Raw genomic sequence first — 14325 nt, forward strand, 5'->3', positions numbered from 1 at the left:
TGCATGGCATCATATCATACAGTCTATTTTTATTTTTAAAGATTTTATTTACTTATTCATGAGAGACACACAGAGAGAGGCACAGACATAGGCAGAAGAAGAAGCAGATTCCATGCAAGGAGCCCAATGTGGGACTCATCCTGGGACTCGATCCCAGGACTCCAAGATCACACCCTGGGCTGAAGGCAGGCACTAAACCGCTGAGCCACCCAGGCGTCTCGATACAGTCTATTTTTGAATGGTAGTGACAATGTAATTGCACAACAGATGCTCAATAAAATATTATTCATTTATTAATACTCTGGTTCTCTTTAGAATATTCAGTACTAGAGTATAATGCATTACTATGAGAAAGACATCATACGTTTTTTCTCTAATCCTTTGGAAGTACATCAAAGGCTTTTCTTCAATGATTATTCCATCTCCCTTACAAGCTGGCAAAAACAGCAAAATTTATTATCTCTGGTTTTTACTATTATTAGTTATTTAGGCATTATTATAAACAGCAAAATTTATTATCTCTAGTGTACAAAGAGATTGGGAAAAGAGGTTGGTAAGTGCTTCAAATTCCACTTTGCTTAGCTACAGCCTTAGGAATAAATACAGCCTATTTAGATCCACTGGCTTTCAAAGGTGGATCATTAAAGAAAAGGAAAGATGAAAAAGACAAAAAGAAAAGCAGTAGGAATTCCTACCAGGAATGTCTCTCTTTGAGATAAAGGTGTGTAGGGTTTCTCTGGGAAAAATACTAATGCTTTAGGGTGAAAGGGCCAGAGACAGCAGTTTGTCTGATCCTGTAATCCACGCATAGCCTGGCTACACTGAGGACAATGGAGAAGCAGCCAGCTTCCTCTTCCTCGCTAGGCTTTACTAGACATAAATAAAGCTTGTTGCTTTCAGCTTTTCCAAAGTCTAAGACAGTCCGGTTCTCATCACAAAGAGCACTTCTGCTGTCAACACCAAAGAAAGGGCTGGCTAAAGCAGTCAACTCTGAGGGTTCCTGAAGAGCTTAGGTAGGAGAGAGTTCAACACATCTACATGTGAAAATAGCAGTATCCTTCCAACGGGTCTGCCAAAATTGAATTTATTTTAAAAGCCTCTTCAAGTTTGAATTTTTAAGGTTACATAACATGCTCTATCTGAACACATACAGCTTAAGTACTATTACACACAAACAGTACATGCTGCACAAAAACCAAAATGGAGAGGAAAATGAGGGGGGAAAAATCCAAAAAGAGGCTGAAAAGGGTAAAAGAATTTGAAGGCAGTTTCCTGAAAGCAAAAACAAAAACATAAACAAAAAACAAACTCTCTTCTCTCTAGATTGTTTCGCTAGGATTTTATTTCCTTCCTACTCAGTACGTATACATATACGAAGACTGAAGCCAGTAATGCTGCCAACAACGGGCACTCCTTTGTGCTGAGATACAGATGGAATTTGCAATAGGACAAAGCCACTGATAATTACAGACGCCTACAGAACAATCCCCACAAAGAAATCCTCTAGTTTTGGGGACAGAAGAATTCCCCAACACAATTTGCAATTACAATATGTAAAGGAATTTGCCAAAAATGTGCTGATTATGTAGAAATTCAGAGGCTTCATGGGAGAGGAGAAAAGCAAGAAACCAAAAGATAAGGAATAAAAAATAACAACATAAGTTTAAAAGAATAAGCCATCTGCATAGAAAAAGCCAATGTAGAAAAACCAGAAACTTGAGCAATAAAAATACATGATTTATGCTTTAACTGATATGATGGTGGCACTACCAGCAAAGGTAGGAACAAAGATGAATATTTAAAGCTGCACTAGGCCATCTCACTGTGTTTGTCCTCAATTCATGCCAATGTAATATAGATGGACTCAATTCATTGATGGTGTGGCACAAAACATTTTTAAACTGGTTGTTTGGAGACTGTATGTATTTCTTCCCTCCTGTCTATCGAGACAGTCTTCTATTCACCCATAGAAATATGTACTGCTTGTGTGATGGGTGCTATATTTTCCTACCTAAATGTTATAAATGACAGTTGGTTCCAGATGATCACGCAGAAGGCTATGTAATTTATAATACTTATAAGCCATCAATTTGAGTCACAGGCCCTGGGAACTGAGAACTTCATGACACAGGGGAATGGGTTACCATTCCTCTTTTCTGTCCAAGGCTGGGCCCCAGTCAGCTTCTGAAGAGTAGGACGGAGTGCCCTTTCTACTATCCTGTCCATCTATGCCAATCTGATATTCTTCTCTACTCCCTGTCCCATCTTCATGGACCCCAGGCTACACTTAGCCCCCCTTAGCCCCCCAAGTGGATTTCTGCCTCCACACAGCACTCCATCTCCAAAATTACTTATCTTTCTTTTCTCCTCCCAATAAACACTTCAATTCTCTGAAAGTAGTTGATCTCAATTGGAAGCTAGCATAAAAGCAACGTGTGAAAATGATCACAATAAAGTGTGAATGACTGAATGATCATCTTCTGACACATGAATTAAATGTATATATATATGACATAAAATGACACACATATGAAAGATTTCATTATATGTAATCTTGCCTTTCCTTATTAAATCAAATGAATTGGGGGAGTGCCTGGGTAGCTCCATGGGTTAAGCAGCCGACTCTTGGTTTCAGCTCAGGTTATGGTCTCAGCATCCTGGGATTGAGCCCTTTGTTGAGCTCCATCCTCAGCAGAGAGTCTGCTCAAGGACTTGCCCTCTCCCTCTGCCCTTCTCCCACTCACACTCACATCCCATCTCCCTCTCTCATTCTAACAAACAAATAAATCTTTAAAAAAAAAATAAAATGAATTGGGGATATTTGGGAAAATATAAATAAAATGAAAATGAAAAATTTAAGACTGAAGGAATTTCTCTGGAAAGAACGACCAAGTAGAGGAGGTTCTGCCCAGGAAGTGGGCTGTGGGAAAGGGTCTAAGTTAGTTGAGCTTTTCATCTCTTCCTCTACCTCCACATCCCAGGATTCTGTCAGTGTCCTAATTTTTTTTTTTTTTTTAAACAGTAACTATTAGATATGGGGCAAGGCCTCTGATCACAGCAGAGCGGAGGCAGAAGCAGCCAAATCAGTAAATGCCTACCTATAAAAAGCAAATATATTAAAAAGATGCACTGGGGTTTTATTGTAGTCTTCTCTGACTAGTGGTTTTGCTGACAAAAGGATCTGTCATAGAACTCTTTCAATCACAAAGCTCCCTAGTATGATTAGGTTTCAAGAAAAGGTCAGCAAACACAAAGGAGAAAAATCATTAGTTGAAAGATATTAAATGTATACATATACATATACATGTATTCCTCAGGTTATTAGATTGTTTCAAAAAGTAAAATAGGTATTGGTGCCTCAAAATGTAGTATGTAGGGAAGAAAATGATTAAATCCTTGGGAAAACTTTTGTCATGAAGAAAAATCTGGAAATCTTAAGACTGGTTGTGACCCTGGCTGGGCTTACCCATGCAAATAGAAATATAAGGGATTTGTAAATGAGAATATTTGTCAATGACCTGTGTTTCTATCTTTTTACCTGTCTCCTTCACTTTGCCTTTATAGGTGCTCAGGTGCTATTTTTCTAGCCATTTCCAGGAAAAGGCACATGAGACTTGTTATTTCCAGAAGGAGGTGGGGGATGAAGTAGAGAGCAGTTACATTAAGCCCTTGGCTCAGAATGAGAAAGCTTATTCTGGAAATGTTAAGGTAAAAAAAATTAAGGCAGATTAATGTCCAGATTCCCTAAATACATTCTAGTTGATCTGGCCTACAGGTTTCATAATTATTATTCATGTGTTCTAATTATTCATTCAACACTGATCTGTTCTTAGCGCAAAGCGAGGTGGCAGCTCAGCTGCTTGAAGAGAAGGAAAAGCCTTCGGCCTGGTTGTTAGTCTCCTGAGGGTAATAAGTCAAGCTTCTTTCTTTCTTCTGCCTCCCCTAGCCAGAAGCCTCCCAAACATTTCATTTCTTCTTCCCATTTAAAATAAAATATTTTTCTGTAGGAACCTTGCTAGCAATTGGATTTCCTAATATATATATTTTTATATATAAAGAAGCAGGGACACAGGTGGATCAATGGAGGCCAGACCCCTCCCGCCCCTGCCCCCATCCCTACCTGCTGTGTCTGTTGTCTCTGGATCGCTCTCACTTTGGGAACGGGGCTCTCTCTGGAGGAAGAGGACTGCTGCCGGGACCGGCTCCCATTCTGCACAGGTTCAGCCACCAGGGCCGCAGAGGCCACCGACATGCTCCCCGTGCTACGTAAGGAAGCACTGTGTGGCAAGGACGGCGGGGCTTTGGCTCGGGCACCTAACCCAGCCTGGTCCATTTTCCGGATCTGGGCCTGCCCGGTACTATTCTGCCGCGGCAGAGCAAGAGGTATGTGTCTGTCTGGTACAGTGTGCCGCCTGGAGAAATCCTCGCTCTGCGTGCTACGTTTAGTGAAATCTTCCATGCTGCTATTGCTGGGCCCACTGAGTTTGAAATCTTCACTGTTACTTTGGCTTCTGGAACTGGCAGTGCTTAGATTCTCCAAACTAGAATCCACAGAGGCCTTTGGCATTGCTGGGATTGGGTTATTGAGGTGATAGACAGGGTTCTGGAATGACAGGGGCTGGAGGCTGCCTGGCTGGTTCAAGGCTGGGTGCAAGGGCCTTCGCACTTGGGGTGCACTCTGGGGAGTGCTCTGGGTTTCCCGCAGTTGTTTGATACTGGCCACCTGGGTTATGGAAAGCTGGCTTCCAGTTAAGCGCATAGGCACATCGAGCATGATAGATGCATGCTCTACTTGAGCAGCGTGAGTGTCTTGAAGGTCCATGAGGGAGATGCTCCGACCGTTAGGAAGGCTACTTTCCTTTTCATCCTTTTCAGAATAGGTCATGCTCTGGGAGGAGGCCTGCTGAACCAGCAATAACGTTTTCCCTCTGAAATAGCCATCTGTGTTGTCCTGGCTTGGAGATTTTAGTTTATGCAAATCACTGTGGAAAAAGAGGACCCTTAATTACTCTTGAGATAAATTCAAAATAGTTAGGATTTCTCAACCCAGGGATATCAACATTTCTGAAGGCTCAGAGGCCCAATGTAGATACTTATGTCGGTTTCTAAACTCAAATTTCATCATTACAATTCCTAAAAATACAACATTTTTAGTTTCTCTCCAAAGGTGGGGAATAACACTGTATACCCCTCCATCATTGTCTTTGATTTTTACTAGAATTCCAATCATTTCCTAGCTAGGTCCTAAACCCTTCTGAGGTATTCCAACTCACTGTTAATTGGTTCTGTCTAAACCTTCAAGAGGAGGGAACAGTGCCACATGTTCAACCAAAAGGTCCTTGTTAAAGGCCCAAGTCTTGCCAATCCAAAAAAGAGAGTCAGTCTAGGCATCAACATTGTATCGACCTATCCAGCTGACATAGCCAGCTATAAAATGATGTTAACTGAGGTTCTCCAGAATTTTGAGTTCTACAATAAATGAAAATATAAATATCATAGAGCCCTTAATCTTCCCTTAAGCTGGACCTAGGTTTTATTTTTTTTTAATGTTTATTATAATTCTACAATAACATTCTAGAAAATCAGTATCCTAGATCTTGTGTTCTATTATGACAAACAATTGGATTTATCTCCGGTCAGATGATTCTTTCCAATTGATCATGACTTTTAGGTTATAAATTCAACAAATGACTTAAATAGATTTCTGCCAAATCTCTAAGCATTCTCTCTCTGAGATGCTAGTTTCGATTCTCTCTTACATACCTGTCAGTGGGGTCTTCAAATATTTTCTGCAGCCCAGAGGAGAGGCTTCCACTGACATTTGGACTGGAGTTATGCTCAGTGAAGCGTCTCAGCTGCTGTTGTATTGGTGTAGGATTAGTTAGAGACTTGGTAATATCAGCAAGAACTCGAGGGAGCGGTCCCAATTTTGCCACGGTCGCCTGTAGGAAGGAATTTTCACCCTAATTGGATAATAAGCATTGCGACATCCACCAACGATTGTTTTTGGGAAAACGATGCCCATTGATGGAGGGGTGTAGGTTGGAGGGAAGGGTAGGTGTTTGCATATGGGAGTGGCAGGTTCATAATGCATTGTTATGGAGCAGCAGAACCATGGCGTCGAGATGAATGGAGGAGGCGAAACAAGGTGCAGCAGACATTGAGGAAAGAAAGGAAATAGAAATTAGGATTATGCAAATAAAAATTAAAAGACATGCTCAAAACAACCAAACTATTGCCATTCCAACTAAAATAGGCATGCAAAGCAAACTAAATCTTTGGGAGGCTAGTAGATCAAGGGAAGGGAGGGTAGGGGAAGAACCAAACACCTTCTAACCAAAGGACTTCAAGACCAGAGGATTGGCTAGTGTGATGAAACTTCCAAAGAAAAGGCATCGTGTGAGAAAAGAAATGCATGCCAACATACAAGAAGGTGTTGCATTCAGGGGTCCGGAGCACTGCAGGGCACACAGGTGATATTGCCATCCACTATCCCATTTACTTTTGGGAACTCTGACCTACTGTCAACTGGGTTTGCATTAGTAAGACAATCTTGTTTTAAGCAGCAAAATCAGATAAACTCTCAACGAGATGTGTCTAAGGTTTACTCCTGGTTCCCAGGACCAAACACAGATTTACAAGGAGAAGGCATGTTTACATAGCAATGCCTGTTAAAAAGATTTTGACCCTAAATTAACCAGGCCTATTTTATAAGATTTCCATATCTGCATCCCATTGATGCGGTTACTCGACGGTCACTTTTTAGTATTGGCTTTATCCATCTCAATCATTTTTTTCTTTGGGGAATTCTTATTTTCATGGAGTCTTATGGGACCCCTTAACTCTAGGGCAGTTTTACACAGCTGCGTCTGGGTCCCCTGTGTCTTCTCCACAACCGAGACTATTCAACTCTGCTCAGACGGGTAGAGTAGTTGCGCTAATGCTACCCAAAGAAGAGCCTTTACTTGCTCAACTTTCTTGAACCCTGATTCACATTCAAGGAATGTATGCTCAGCATAGCTCCAACTCCAAATCTAGCTAGCAATGCTACAAGTGAAGAAGGGGTGCTCAAGAGCACAAAACAGTTTATTATTTTACAAGTGGTAGGACACCCTACCACTTACATTGCCTCAGGAAAGTGGTCTTTATTAATAGGTTTTACTATCCCCATTTTATTGGTACAACATTGTTAAGGATAATAGGAAAATGGAGGGAAACAAATACATTCTAATCACAAAAAAAACCTTTGTCTTTTGAAGTTATTCTAACATACCACCACATCTATTTATGAAGTACCTGTAGCAAACAAAAATATCAATAAATAATTATTGTGGTAAACCTAGCTAAAGTCTAAGACTTTACAACTCTATTTCTCTTTGAAAAATTCCAGAGGGAAGAAAATGATTGGCATGGTATATATTTAGTTATTAATATAGTATATAATTTTTAGCTTATACTCAGAAAATAAATGATTAAAAGTATTTTCCGCTTTTAAAATTCACAACTGTAGAGAAAGAAAACATCAGAATTTTCAGGTCCCGTGTAACTCAGTAGTACTAATAGTTATATTGAACTCTCCGACTTATATAACAAAAAAAGTCTCAGGAGTAAAACAAATTAAACATGATAGTCTCAGCATTTTTCTAAGTTCACACTTTTGTTACAATTATTAGATGAGGTTTCATCATCTCATCCTGCTATACATGAATAAATCTGCGTTTAGCAATGTTTGATGTTAGTTTCTAGGCAAGTTTTTAGACATGTTTTATACAATGTCCTATATAACGTTCTAAACATATGATTATTTATAGAAATATATATGCCATTAATTCAGTGAATTACTTAAAAATATAGGTTAATAACTTCATGGCTTTCTAGAATTTCTTGGTTTGTAGGGAAACCATATTTTACTCAGAATTGGTAACTATTTACTCCCAGGCTTCTAGCACAAAAGGTTGCTTTTGATCAACAGAAAGCATGAATGCTGTCACTCTGTGGATACTCTTCAGAATTCAGGTATATTAAGGTTCTCTAACTCCCAATCTCCCATTATGCTTCCAGCCTACTTTACCTTATCAAGCTGGGAAACTACTTCCCATAGTAAGGAATGCAAGACTGAAAGCTCTCGGCCCAGATCAATGTAACCATCAAAGCCTGGGGTGTTTGAGATGGTGTCCGGATTAGAGATTTCCAAAAGAAAGCGCTTCATTCCACCCCATTCATGTTCTAAAAAATCATTCATGAATGCCATATATTCTTCTTTGTTACCAAACCTGAAACAAAGGGAGAGAAAATGGGAAAGGACATATTCAGGAAAAGAGATGTTTGAGTTGACTTTACAATGAGCTTTAAATTTTTTATTTTTATGTTAGGGAGGTAAGTGACTAATTTATAATCTCTTAAGTGATAAAGACTAAAACATACTTTCTTAATACTGATGTAAAACTCAAACACTCTGCATAGCTTTCTATTCTCTGTGGGCTATAGCTAAATCTTTTTTTTTTTTTTCCTGGTATTTAAGGCTCTCTGTAAATAACCTTCATTTGCCTACCAAATGCTCATCAGTATAAACCTTCAATATTGCTAGCTTCTTCAGAGTCTCCCAAATATATCTGCTTCTCCAAGTCTTTGCTCATGCTATTTATTTTCGCTAGAGAAGAACTTCTCTTCTTTGTCTATCTAAATTCTAGGTACCTTCGGGGCCTTGCTTAAGCCCAGAAAACTTCTTCCAAAATAACTAGAAATAATTTTTACTGGAATTAACTCAAATATGGATAAATATGTCTATTTCTGTGTTATCTCATAAATAGGATACAAAAAGTTAAAATAGTGCACTTCTAAAATGCCACTATTTATACCAGAAAACAATGTCTCATTCAAGTTCTAAATTCAAGTTCTAATTTTTTCCTTCAATACATTGCTAATAGAGAATTCTGTCTTTTTAGAAACAATGAAAAGTGGCAAAAGAAAGGTGAGAGTGGATACACTCTGCCATTCAAACATATCCACTGTTTGCATTTGAGTGCATTTTCTCCCCAAAGGTCTGCTAACTTCCTTTCAAAAAATTTTAAATGTATAGAAAAGTTGAAAGAATATACAACAAACAACCATATGCATTCATCTACATTAACCAACTGGTAACATTTTACCAAGTTTGCTTTCACTTTCTCTCTCCACACACTTTTTATTTTTTATTTTTTTTGCTGAACCATTTTAAACTAAGTTGCAGACATAAACTCTAAATACATTAGCACCTATTTCTCCAGAATAAGGAATCTCTTACATAAACTCATGCCATTATCACACTAAAACTTTTTAAAAGCATTATCCATAAATCTTATATATTTCACATTTAATTGTCTCCAAAATGACTTTTATAGATTTTTTTCCAATTCAAATCCAGTTAAGATTCAAGCATTGCAGTGTTTCAAAACCTAGAACAGTCCCTCTCTATCTTTTCAATTTTTCATGGCATTGACTTTTTTTGAAGGGGCCAGGCCAATTGTTTTAGATAATGTAAACACTGAGTTTGCAGGTGGTTTTTATACTTAGGTTTTTGTATTAACATATTTCTGGAATAATAGCGTATGTATCTTCTAGTATCCTTCTTTTCTGCTAAAGTTTTTTTTTTTTCTGCTAAAGTTTTTTTTTTTTTTCTGCTAAAGTTAACAGCACTTTTCATTTAGTATAATTATATCTTCCTCATTTTCCATATTATTGGATATTTTTTGTGATCACTGGGGTGGCTGCAAAAATTCTACTGAATGCACCTACCACAGGTGACTTAATGGATTCCTTTATAAAGTGAATATTTAAGCTGTTTCTTTTTTCTTTATTTTTAATACCACTACAATGAAAATCTTGTAACATGGGTAATGAGGCTCCCCAGCCCCATCCAAATTTTAGGTGTCACATATTTTTTAAATGGTGTTTTTAAAAAGTGCTTATGGTAGTGACACCTACTTGGCAAAGTTAGCCAGGTTCTGAATGACCTTGGCAATCAGAGTCAGGGTGCGAGATGTACGGTCATCAGGGTACTCTTGCATAAGGTTGAAGAGACTGGGAGACATGATGGCAGGGCACAGGAAACGGAGAAACAATGAGGCACTGATGAGCCGCTCGCTGATGTCCTGTTTGCCACGGTTCAGGCACTGCTGCTTCCACGATGCAAACACTTCTTTCAACTCACGAGGGAAAACACTGGGAAAGAAAAATTACCAAACCTCTAAATATAAAAATACCATAACCAAAGGAAACACAAGTGATCCCACTCTGACCCACCACACCTCTGCTTTAGAGCCAGGCTAAGAGGAGGAGAGCCTAGAGGAGAGAATCCTGCCTGATTCATGGCTCAGAGTTGGTGGAAAATTGACGAAAGTCCAGATGGAAACTGGGAACCCAAAGCTACAAAACTTAGGGATTAGTGTAAATTTACTTTTGCAAAGTAGGAAAATGGCATGAGGCTCCTGATTAAACCATCTGGTTTAAGAGAGCTTATCATAATCTCTCTAAAGAGTATTCATCAAAACTCTTCCAAAAGCTCACCAATTGCTAGGGTTGGAGCAATGCAAAAATCATTAACACAACTGTTTAATGCTAGTAAGTATTCCAGAAAGCCATTAAAGTACTTTTGGTATTAGAGGATGTGGTGCTAATATTCTGGGGAAATATTATATTTACGTAGATAGTCAGTTCACAGGTCCTGCTGCTTACAATGGAGACTTGGATTTTAGAGAGGACTCTATTAGGGAAATCTTCCAACTTTCCCCTAAGCCCTTCCTTTGGTTGGGGAATGCTACAGTTAACATTGTGATGACTTTTACATGGAAAACTTTAAGTTCCATAAGCAGGGGCTGAAGCATTGACACCTGCTCACCAGTAAGAGTTGATGATCTTGCAGAAAGCCAGCTCACAGCACATCTTCAGGTTGCTCTGATGGTCTATCAGTTCACTAGAGGAACACTTGCTGGGATCCACTTCACAGTTCTCATCTGACTCGTACAAAGCTTTGATGAACTCCCCTGTTTGAAGATGACAGTTAGTATAACCATGAATAGTGTCCTCCTGAATAGAATAAAAGGATTTAGGATTTCTGTCCTAAAATGTATAATGGGAATTTCTTTCTGAGACCTGACATGGAGGGCACAAAGGATTGTTATTCCTTTAGAACCCAAGCGATAGCACATCCCTCATATCATGTTTATTTCCTCATCCTGGAAGTGGAAAAAGTGTAATCACTAACATCACCATTACGGTATTTATAAAAATAATAATAATACTTAAAACAATGATACAACCTTAAATCTATTATCTAAAACCACAAATATACTTTATTAGCAGGAATTCATTCTTTGTTATATGGCCCTTCTACTAGGGTGAATGATATTATTTTAGAAGAAAAAAGAACCCAAGCTTGGTTGAATAGCCCACCTAAGCTGGTGCTGAACATAGATTCGAGTAAGGGTCTCTAGGCTTACTTCTTGTGAAAGAGACAGTAATTCAACATAGCACAAAGTCATATAAGAACAGTTTTTTTTTTTTTAAGATTTTATTTATTCATGAGAGACACACACACAGAGAGGCAGAGACACAGGCAGAGGGAGAAGCAGGCTCTATGCAGGAAGCCGGACATGGGACTCGATCCTGGGCCTCCAGGATCAGGCCCTGGGCCAAGGCGGTGCTTAACCGCTGAGCCACCAGAGCTGCCCAAGAATAGTTCTTTATATAATCTGTATATGCTTTTCCAAAAAAATTTAACTTAGAAGCACTGTTTTTATATCCCATCTTCTATAGAGATAAGTCTAGTATTCCTTGAAAAAACAAATCCTTACCTTACTGGTTTATCCCCCACTGTACACTACACCTTGTGTATGTTCCTGTGTTCCATGTTTCATACTGTTTTATGCGTATTTGTTCGTATGTCTCATGTTCACATCTCTAGGATGAACACCCTTGGAGGTCAGGGGTCAACTTCTATTCATGTCGAATAGCTCCTAAAGCACTGTAGATGCTCAGTAAATACTTATCAGAGATGATAGTATGTATTCTTGGGTTTTTGTAGGTCTAATGACAGAGAAGTAGATTTTGCAAAGATCCTTTCAACTCTGCTTCTATCTCTCGAGGTTCAGGCTAGTTCTAATAAATTTCATGGAAGTGAACAAAAATTTCTCCAAAATTCAGTAGCAGCAGCAGCAACATGAGGAACATTTTTTGTTAAAAGGTTAGTAGTGGGATCCCTGGGTGGCGCAGCGGTTTGGCGCCTGCCTTTGGCCCAGGGCGCGATCCTGGAAGACCCGGGATCGAATCCCACGTCGGGCTCCCGGTGCATGGAGCCTGCTTCTCCCTCTGCCTGTGTCTCTGCCTCTCTCTCTCTCTGTGAGACTATCATACATAAATAAAAATTTATTAAAAAAAAAAAAAGGTTAGTAGTGAGGTAAGCAGGCAATAATTTGGAGGAAAATTGCTTGGAGAATTGGAAATTAGTGCATGGAAAAAGTAAAGGTTTTGAAGCCAGACAGATCTAGGATCAAATCACTCGACCACCGAGGGGCCTTGAAAAGTCACTTAAATAATCTGAGTTTCAGCTGCCTTATTTGTAAGATGGTGTTAATAACTCCCACCCTACACAGCTGCAGTGAGGATCAGAAATGATGTGTGAATATAAAAGTATCTAATGTGGCACCTTGCACTTGGTGAGGGATCCATACAATAAGTACAGATATGTACAACTATGCAACTGAAAAATGATTTTTCATAAAGTGAAGTGACCCCAACAAAAATATTTACCAGTTCCCAGAGGATTTGTATTTGAAGTGTTCTCAATGTCCCCTACACTATGTGCTTCCACATAATTTACCTCATTTAAAGAGTAGCTAAATTTAAAACTAACTCATCAATGTCAAATATTCCATATAAAAGTTGGCCCATCTCTAAATTTGTATCATTAATATTCTTTTTTTTTAGATTTATTTATTTATTCATGAGAGATACAGACTGAGAGAGAGAGGTAGAGACATAGGCAGAGGGAGAAGCAGGCTCCTCGCAGGAAGCCTGATGGCGGAACTCGATCCCAGATCCCAAGATCACGACCTAAGCTGAAGGCAGGCACCCAACTGCTGAGCCATCCAGGCGTCCCTATCATTAATATTCTGTTTAGTGACTTCCATGAGGCTTTATCTAGTCTAGGGAAACAATATTAAGGTTAGTAAATAACTGGTTAATTTTCAGAATTGTTTTGTATTTTTTAAGAAGAGAGTCAAATAAATAATGTAAGAGTCCAGAAGTAAATTGTCCAAAGACTTTTTTTACTTGATTATGATGTATTTGAAATCCTCTAAAATTGAAAAAAAATTTCACTTTTGAAACTATAACCTGTCTGATAATGTGAAAAGAACTATAGTAAAGGTGAACCTTTTACAGATTTGTACCTCAAAGCTGCTTACCTGATTAAAAATTGAAACAGATTCAGTAATCCATTTGCATTTGCTCTCTTGCCTTTGAAAAAGATCTGAGCCAAAGGGTACTTGCTACGTTGTTTATTTTAATTAATTAATTAATTAAAAAAAATTTTTTTGCTACGTTGTTTAAATTTGAGTTTGCACATAGTGTGTTCTATGGTGTGTCTTCTATGTAAATCATTAACTCATTACTATCTCACATTCAAATTAGGTGTGTAGAAATAAGTCAACAGATCTGGTCAGATTATTGCTAAAAAAAAATTTGCCTCTGTCACCAATGATGGAAATCAAGCATTTTAAAGGCCTTTTCTAGATTTCACTGATGATATTTCCAGAACATTAACATATAAGCTGATTTCAGCCAGAAATGTAAAAGGGGTTAACAGGTGGAAGCTTTTTTTTTTTTTTTTAATTTTATTTATTTATTTGACAGACATAGTGAGGAGAGAAAGAGCATGAGGAAGGGGAAGAGGGAGAAGCAGGCACCCGGCTGAGTAGAGAGCCCACCGTGGGGCTCAATCCCAGGACCCTGAGATCATGACTTGAGCTGAAGGCAGATGCTTAACTAAGTCCCGCAGTTGCGCCACATGGAAGCTTTAAGTCAAGTCTAAGTGAGGTGGGGTCTGTGCAGTAAATAATAATGCTTTAATCAAGGTAAATGAATATTGTCAACATGACTGGCAACTTTTAATTAAATTTTCTCTGAGAATTCTTCAGGCAGCCTGGAAACAGCATCTTTATTTTTTGCCCGCAGTGAATGAAATACAACTATACTTTAATTATTCTGAGTGCTTGGATGTCCTTATTAATTTAATTTTTTGGTTTACTGAGACTTCACTGTGAAGCCTTTTTATATAATACTTATTAT

The 14325-nt window shown here is 38.6% G+C and overlaps 1 protein-coding gene across 13 annotated transcripts in view; it reads right to left on the bottom strand.

Moving 5' to 3' along the window:
• RASAL2 (RAS protein activator like 2) overlaps positions 1 to 14325 on the bottom strand; it is a 347793-nt gene that overhangs the window by 17984 nt on the left and 315484 nt on the right. For 9 of the 13 annotated variants that reach the window (XM_025430192.3, XM_025430191.3, XM_025430195.3 and 6 more), the window contains 5 exons: positions 10877 to 11021; positions 9964 to 10200; positions 8072 to 8273; positions 5764 to 5963; positions 4121 to 4982 (listed from right to left, as the gene is read on the bottom strand). In XM_025430192.3, coding sequence (XP_025285977.1) covers positions 4121 to 4982; positions 5764 to 5963; positions 8072 to 8273; positions 9964 to 10200; positions 10877 to 11021 — 1646 coding nt within the window. The remainder of the gene's footprint in view (positions 1 to 4120; positions 4983 to 5763; positions 5964 to 8071; positions 8274 to 9963; positions 10201 to 10876; positions 11022 to 14325) is intronic. The other 4 variants (XM_025430194.3, XM_035718819.2, XM_025430189.3 and 1 more) reach the window with 1 other exon arrangement.

This window comes from Canis lupus, chromosome 7 (assembly GCF_003254725.2).
Source record: "Canis lupus dingo isolate Sandy chromosome 7, ASM325472v2, whole genome shotgun sequence".
NCBI classification, from domain to species: Eukaryota; Metazoa; Chordata; class Mammalia; order Carnivora; family Canidae; genus Canis; species Canis lupus.